Source organism: Dermacentor silvarum, chromosome 2 (assembly GCF_013339745.2).
Source record: "Dermacentor silvarum isolate Dsil-2018 chromosome 2, BIME_Dsil_1.4, whole genome shotgun sequence".
Lineage (NCBI taxonomy): Eukaryota > Metazoa > Arthropoda > Arachnida > Ixodida > Ixodidae > Dermacentor > Dermacentor silvarum.
Window position 1 is genome coordinate 160,103,061 of NC_051155.1, and position 8,648 is coordinate 160,111,708.

At 48.0% G+C, this 8,648-nt stretch overlaps 1 protein-coding gene across 1 annotated transcript; it reads left to right on the forward strand.

Annotated features, from left to right (window-relative positions):
* Positions 1-1,867: 1,867 nt before the first annotated feature.
* Positions 1,868-4,283, forward strand: LOC125943556 (uncharacterized). The gene is made up of 2 exons (XM_049662950.1): positions 1,868-2,908; positions 4,224-4,283. The coding sequence occupies exons 1-2, from the start codon at positions 1,868-1,870 to the stop codon at positions 4,281-4,283; spliced, it is 1,101 nt and encodes a 366-aa protein (XP_049518907.1).
* Positions 4,284-8,648: the final 4,365 nt, after the last annotated feature.

Here is an 8,648-nt window from a genome sequence, read left to right on the forward strand (position 1 = left end):
TACAGCTTCATTTGTTAAGTAAAAAAACACCAAACAGTGCATAGGCAAGTGGTGAATGCAGGTGGATAAACAAATATCATCATTAAGCAGCTTCAGTGTCTCTTCTGCTTGCACATCTCTGTTACGACATTTAAGTGTAATCTATCTTTGCAAGTAATGTGAAACAACATGGTACCAAGTGAACATATAAGCATGTGTCAGAGCAGCTGCAAGCTAGCTGTGTGAGCAGTTGCGAAGTTTTTACATGTGCTGCAATTTGTTTATTTGCAGGTCACAACCACCTAGTGACCAAATCGCTGGCAGAGATAACTTTCAAGAAGTGCGTCGTAAACAAAATGGTGCAGGCCAAAATCAAGCGGGAACATCAACCAAACCTGCAAAAAGTTAGGCAGGCTTGTCCTGCGGCCTTTAGAGACAAGATTGTCACACTTGGACCTGAGCTTGTGTGGAATAGATACAAAAAAGGAATGCTGGTGCCGTTAAAAAATGTGAGCTCCATTGCTGACACAGCGGACCTGTACTCGCCAAAATACCTCGAGTTGTTTGACGAGTTCCTCAAGAACCAGGTGCCCCTAACAGCCACGCAGAGTGAGGAAGTGCGCATCAAGACACTGGGCCAACGCCAGAACCTTGCTTGGCGAGCCGAAAGAACGGACAGGCTGACTGCATCAAAATTTCGCACAGCTCTTCACCGCCAAAAGCCTGTAGGGCTTGTAAAAGAAATATTTCATCCTCGTAATGAGGTTCTCAAGCAGGGTGACCCTAGGTTATATGGGCTGCAGAATGAGGCCAGAGCAGTACACGAGTACATAAATTTGATGCAACTGTACGACAAGAACATTGAAGTTGTGGAGACGTGAGTCCTAGTCCATGAACATTATTGCTTCATTGCCGCATTCCCTGATCGATTAGTTAAAGAAGCAAATGAAATTGGGCTCCTTGAGGTGAAGTTCCCCGCTTCAAAAGCTGACCAAAGAGTTGCTGATGCTTGCCATGACAGACCATTCTGCTCTGAAATCATTGATGGGGAGGTCACGTTGAAACGAGACCATGCATATTTTTATCAGGTTCAGGGACAACTGGGAATCACCAGGAAACCGTGGTGTGATTTTGTTATTTGAACAAATCATCCTGACTGCCAACACCGCATGTCAGTGGAGCGCATATACTTCAATAAGGCAATCTGAGAAGACATCCTTCACGGTCTTCTCTAGGTGTACAAGGCAGCAGTCATCCCAGAGCTCCTAACACGACGCATCAGACGCCTTGGATTTCTGTATACAACAGGTGCAGGTTATGTGTTATACAAAAAGTATGCCAAAGATTTTATGTTGTTGACAAGTGTGACGAGGACAACTTGAAGATGAAAATCAGAAGGCTGAGACTTCCATGGCGGCAACAAATGTTGAAACGCCTGTTTCAAATATAGTGGTAGCGTCGTCTGCTACACTGTGCGGCGCATAAAAGCCGACGAGAAAGAGGTTTGGAGGAGGGCGCGTGGCACGCGGGATTGCGTGCAGGGACTCGAAAAGAAGAAATGAAACCCTGAAGACGAGCTGACGTATTGTCTCTTTGTATCAAGGCTTGTCCGTCCCCGACGACGAAGCCTGCTCTTTCCTTCGAAAAGGCTTTCGCCTTTACATTTGGTGCCGAAACCCGGGAGCAGGACTTCGACTTGGATGGGCCATGGAGCGCTTGAAGAAGATGCGTGCAGCTCGAAGAGCTCAGCAGACGCGACTTGTGAAAGAGATTAGTGACCTCATTGAAACCAACGAGTTCAACCTGGCAACGCTCCGGACTATCCTTCAGCGTCTTCGAGAAGAGCACGAATGAGCTCACGAAGATCAACGGTGAGCTTCATGCCGAGATGTCTGACGATGAGGTCGCAGCCGACTACGATTCCGTACTGGAATATGAAGACCAGGCCGCTGGCGCCCTGGGACTGCTGCGACACCATATTTTGGAGCTGTCTAATCCTCCGACCACCGGTACAGGTGTTCGTGTAGAGCCGCCGCCCATACAACCTACCAGCGCGCTGCCTTCTGGCGAGAACGGTCCCCAAGTGAGTGCCCCTGCCGCACTTGGACCAAGACTGCCCAAATTGGACCTAATGAGATTCGATGGATCAACGATGAAGTGGCAGTCGTTTTGGGACGTGTTCCGCCACAACGTGCATGATAACTCCCGTCTCAGTGACATCGTGAAGTTCCAGTATCTCCACTCTCTTCTGGACGGCCCGGCAGCCAAGGCTATCGCAGGGATCCTTACCACCGAGAACAGTTCCGCCGATGCCATTGAGATTCTCAAGGAACGCTTCGGGAACGCCAAGATCATCGAGGCAAAGTACCTTGAGAACCTGCGTACCCTCACTCCGGTGAGCTCTTCGACCCATGTCACGGGATTGCGGAACCTGTACGATTTAGTACAGGCGAATATAAGAGGACTGAGAGGTCTCGGAGTTCCTGCGTCGTCGTATGCAGCAATGCTCGGCGAAGTTTTAACGAAAGCCATCCCTCAAGACGTCATGGTAAATTACCATAGACACAGAAGCCTTAAGGCAAATGACGATCGGAACTTAAGGCCAACAGCGGAGGAAGACCTTGAAGATCTCCTGCAGTATTTTCGCGTCGAGGTTGACTGCAGGGAGAGAACAGCTCACGGTCTATTAGAGGGATCCAGCAGACAGTACCTGCTGCCCGGATCCGGTCGCCGACAGACACCACCGTCATCGGCAGCAGTGCTTAAGAACAGTGCCACTGAAACGTGCGTCTTTTGCGAGAAGTGTCATGCAACATCAGAGTGTGACTCCTCCTTGGACCACAACGAGAAAAGGCGTCTGCTCATGGCAAGCGGCAGCTGTTTCCGGTGCACTACCAAGGGGCATCGGGCCCAGGATTGCCGCCGCAAGGTTAGTTGCACACACTGCGCTGGCAGACATGCCTCATCTATGTGTTATAAGAACAGATCACAGGCGGTTACACCTGAACCAAAGCAGTCTCTCAGCAGCGCGTCGATGCATGCTACACAAGTAGGCAGCAAGAGCCATTGCAGATTTGACACTGCTATTCTACTTCAGACGTTTAGAGCATGGATGCGGGGCCGCAATCTTTGTTGCTATGTACGAGGCATTCTTGACAGCGGCAGCCAACGTACTTTTGTTAGCCAAGAATTATCGCGCAAACTGAAGCTAGAAGTCATAGATGAAGTCGACTTATGCATACGCATCTTTGGCCATCAAAGTCCCAGCCGCACTGCTCGACGAAAGATAGTTAAGCTTGCACTGAAGAGTCAGTTTGACGGGACCCTTGTGGAAATTGAGGCTATTGAAATCCCGCACATTTGCGAGGATATTGTGGAGATTCCGCATGACAACGACTTTGTGAAGATAATAAAGAGTCGTTGTAGGCCCCTCGCTGACGCGGTTGATTATCCTGGAGCACTACAGGAACCAGGAATTAGTTTGCTAATCGGGGCAGACCAGAGTTGGAAAATATTAAGAGAAGAAGTGACATGGGATGAGGCCCACAAAGAATTGGTCGCTAGGAGATCGGCACTTGGATGGGTATTGCAAGGCCCAATTAGCAACGACAGATGTCTCAATCGACGGACGCAGACGAATGTGTGTGTGCTCCGTACTTCGTGTTGCATGTTCGACGATCTATCAACATCACTGCAGAAATTCTGGCAGCTTGATAGTTTGGGTATAACTGATCAGCCAGATTCGTCTGAACATGATAATACTGTTTGGAAAGAATTTAACAACAATGTCAAGCAGCGCGACGATCGCTACAAAGTAAGCCTTCGGTGGAAGGCACTTGATGTCGAACCTAAAGACAATCGGATGGTAGCGATGAAAACGTTACAATGCCTTCTGCGCCGACTGTTCAAGAACGAAGACCTTCTACTTCAGTACGATACGGCGGTCACGCAGTATCTCAAGGACGGTCATGCAGAACCCGTACCTTCGCACGACACAGTTCAGAATAAGACTTATTACATGACACATCATGAAGTCATCAAGGAGTCTTCCACGACTACTAAGCTACGGGCCATTTTTGATGCGTCATCGCATGTGGCCGGAGCGACATCCTTGAATGATCATCCAGAGAAAGGCCCCAACCTCAAGAAAGACCTGTTTAAAATGCTATCGTTTCGCATACATAAGATTGTATCCTTCACGACGTGGAAGCCGTGCATCCGTAATCGAGTCTCTGAAATACAAGACCTACCAGTTCCTCAACTATGGAACCACTGCTCTGGAAGGGTCAACCCTGCAGACTTGATTTCCAGGGGAACGTCAGCGCGTTCACTCTGTACCAATGGCCTCTGGTGGGGAGGGCCAACTTGGCTAGCGATGCGGACCACATTTCATCCGACTACGACTGTAGAGACTTGCCCACAACTTGTGCTAGAACAATGTGCGCCCAATACTGTCGTGCTACACGCGTCAACAGAGCCCCACCCAGCACTCTTCGACTTGAGCAGATATAGCTCATGGACTCGCATCCTTAGAGTGACCGCCTGGATCCTAAGGTTTTCCGATGGTTCCAGCCGACTAAGACGTCAGAAGGAAAATGAAAATGAAAATGTGCTACTGACGGAAGAAATTGCCAGAGCGGAAATTTACTGGTATTCCTACACCCAAACCCAAGCTTTCTCAACGGAAATAGCATCACTGAAAGCTAGGCGCGCCATCGAAACATCATCGCGGATAAAAGATCTCCACCCATTTCTTCGGGAGGACGATGGACTTCTACGCATAAGAATACGACTACAGAACGCAGTTACTCAGCCTAGCGTCAAGAACCCTCGACTGCTTCCTGGCGATCACCGAGTGACGCAGCTGAACGCCCACAGTGCCCACACGTGTCTTTTCCACGCTGGAATACCAGTTGCAGTGGCAGAGATACGGGAGAGATTCTGGATTGTGGCCGCCAGGCAGTGCGTGAAGAAAGTGATCGCGAAGTGCTCATGCTGTGCTCGTTTCCGCGCGAAAACCGCCTGTGTCCCAATGGCAGCACTGCCTGTAGAACGCGCGCAAATGGCTCAGCCTTTTGAGACAGTAGGAGTGGATTTTTAGGGGCCGATATATGCGAAAGGTGAACCTGTTGTTAAAGGCCATGTTGTCATCTTTACGTGTGCCGTAGTACGAGCTATTCATCTAGAGCTTGTAACACGTGTTAACACTGAATGCTTTCTAGAAGATTTTCGCCGATTCACATGTCGCCGCGGCTACGCCGGTGTTGTTATCGCGACCAGTGCAACGTTTGTACCCTTTAGAAATGCGCCCCTAGCACATTTCGCGCCAGGAGTGTTGAAACGCCCGTTTCAAATATAGTGGTAGCGTCGTCTGCTACACTGTGCGGCGCATAAAAGCCGACGAGAAAGAGGTTTGGAGGAGGGCGCGTGGCACGCGGGATTGCGTGCAGGGACTCGAAAAGAAGAAATGAAACCCTGAAGACGAGCTGACGTATTGTCTCTTTGTATCAAGGCTTGTCCGTCCCCGACGACGAAGCCTGCTCTTTCCTTCGAAAAGGCTTTCGCCTTTACAACAAATACATACAAGTTGTCTTAAGTGCTGTGAATAAACAGACTCCGCTTTTCAGTTTCGTAAGTCGGTGTCAGCCTCCACATTCTTGTCATCATTTATCAGCGGTCGTCTGAAGTTAGAGAGCAAAGCACATGTAGTAAAACTGGCGTTTGCTATGTCTAGCATGCTGATCGGTATGGGCTTATCCAATATATGGAACTCTTTTATCCTCCTGATGACTATTTCGATATGCACCCGTGCACTTGCAACATGTTTAGTCGCCTCACAATCCTTAGCACTCATTTTTGCTTCACCAGGAATAGGAAATGGGGGCTTACAAATGGGGGCATACAAATGGGGGCAGCAAGTCTCCCACCTTGAACCCCTTGTCAACCATCACGTGGTAGCAAATCTTCCACCTTGAACCCCTTGTCAACCATCACATCATCACCTGGTTCCATTAAGTCAAGGAATTTACACTGCAGCACAATAGCTCTGTCACTAGTCCCTCCCCCATATAATAGAGAGGCAAATGTAATATAGCAGTCAAGAGTATCCCCTACAAGACACTTCACTGTGTTGGTGCTCTTGTACTGCGAAAAAGTCTGTCTCTGGGCAGTCAAACTTGAAGGCTTTTGAATACGCACTTCTGTGGTGTCAAGTATTATGCTTGTATTTGGGTAACGTCTGAAGTGAGGTGGCATGTACTGCTGCACACCAGGAAGTGTGGAAAAGGCAGTTATTTCAGTGAGTTGCTCCTGCAGGATTAGCACCCATTCAGAAAACATCCGGCTAAATGTTTCCATAGAGATAGAGAAGTTTCTAGCGATCTCTGGTGTGGCCATGCCTGTTCTTAATCTAACAAGTACCATGAACATCTACTGAGCAGCACAGAGTGATTTACTTCCCGTATGTTTTGCAAACTGGGGTTATTTTCTAACACTAAGCTGAGTATGTAATGAAATATTTGCACAGAGGGCAGCCCTGTGTAATAGATGAAGTCCTTAGTGCCTTGCATGTTCTTAAGACACAAAGTTCTGAGACTGAGCTGATAGTAATAGCCTTGCCACAGAACTGCGCGTTCTTCAGCAGCTTTCAAATTCAATTCCAATTCTTGAACTTTTCGTCTATCTGCACTTAATTTGCTTTCGAGCATTCGATTGCGATCTGCAGAAAAATCATCAGCTGGGCAGCCCTGGTCGCGTACACCCGACTCATCATCAATGTCATCTATTGCAAAGCCATCTGAGGAATCATTGTCTCGTGTTGTGTTATGGCTTGCTGCTATGCTCGATGGTGTTCCTGGTATCCCGCCATCAGCATGGTCGTTTAGCAGTGGAGAACTAGTTGCTGTACTCAGTGGTGTGGACGCGCTGCTAACAGCTTGACTTGTGGTTGGTGGTCTTGCAACTGATAAGAAAAGCAAAAACAATAAATCTGAAAAAATGCGAATGATATATTTATTTTCAGTGAAATAACCAGCTCAATGACAATAGCCAAGCAGGTGCACAACAAGTTTAAACTGCTCGAAAAAGAAGTGGTCAGTCAAGTTCACTCCGCATCAGAAAACAGCACATTAATGAGGCAGCATTACATTAGGATTGGGTCAAGTATGAAACCAGGTGCCAACTACAGCGTGAAATTATATTTAGTACTAAATGGTAACCCTCCATCCGCGTAATACATAGTGAATACCTTGCCGACTCTTCGCTTTATCGAAGCGAGCGATGGATCCACGGTGTCCCGTTTTTGCGTGCGCGAAGATCGACGATACGTAGTCCGGGTGGGTGATGAATCGTAATGGCGCTCCTACGAGAATAAGAACAAAACCGTTCAAACCGACGATGCATTGCTTAAAGGTTTCACTGCAACTGTTACGCTTACGACAGAAATGACGTAGATATCAGTAACAGCGCACGGTAAGCACTTCGATTGCCCCTGCTGCTGTAGCGTTAGAAAACGATCCAAATCCACTTTCTGTTTAATAGGCACACCGTAGTGGAGGACTCCTCAATAATATTGATCACATTAGGTTCTTTAACGTGCACTACAACGCAAGTAGATGTGTTTTTATGCTTCATTTTTATAGAAATGCAGTCGCCGCGGGCGGCATTCGATCTCGCGCTCAGCAGCAAAACGCTATAGCGGACCGAGCCCCCGTGGCGTCGCCGCAGCCACATGGCTGACATGGTATTCGTTAAATAGCACGTGAAAACAAATCATAGTGTATTTACCTGTCCAGAAGTGAGTGCCACACACGCGGGAGCTTTGGTGTCGGTTCCCACGGCCATCCGTCAGGGTTCACGCGACTTATGGCGTGAATCCATTTTCTTCGTCTCGCTTCCTGAAGGGATGCGGCTGGAAATCTGAAGAATCTCATGTTCGGAGGCCTGCCGCCGTAATTTGTGCAGCCTACGGCCGATCATCGTTGAGGCATCACAATAATATGATTGCGATCCCGTCGTTAGCGGCATAAAAACGCAGGTGAAGAGTGCCAGGCACGCGACGTAAAGAAGCCTCTCCGGACGCGCCACCACGAAAAGTCCCTTCGGTGGCCTCGGCTGTGTCGAACGGAGAGAGACCGGAAGCCACCAAAAATGCTTTGGTCGATTTCTGCGAGAGGCGCCGTCAAATCATTTCCGTTGCGCATGCGCAGAAGACGCCCATGAAAAAGGCCCATTCACCTTCGTGAGAGTAAGTTGCAGCTGTATTTTTAATATTCTAAGAGAGACGTACAATGTTCAATAGCTGCTTATTCGATAGGAGCCGAAAGACTTGCACCCGTTCTGAGATATCCCTAAGAACACGTCCATCATTACTACAATGCCTTTCCAGGTGTCTTGTTCTTCAAAAGCACTTTGGTACTCACTGCGGGTTAATGAAAGGAAGAAAAGCTTAGTAATTCGTTGTACTTTTCCTCGAAGACAATTTTTTAACTGTGTGTGCAATGAATATTCAGTGACGCTTGCTTCATTTCTGCACAATTTACTGCAACGTCAGCGCTGACCATATTATTAGCAAAGATTTAGTCAATTTCCTATAATTATTGAGCTTATTGCTGTTAATGAAACTCCTCACAGCCACTGTGCAATAAATTGTGTGTGATCACGTCGTCATA

Excerpts from the sequence above, each read along its gene's own strand:
- LOC125943556 (XM_049662950.1), top strand. The coding sequence starts at position 1,868 with ATGTCTGACGATGAGGTCGCAGCCGACTACGATTCCGTACTGGAATAT. Across the intron at positions 2,909-4,223 it reads CCCAGGATTGCCGCCGCAAG|ACCTACCAGTTCCTCAACTA; the intron begins GTTAGTTGCACA and ends CTGAAATACAAG.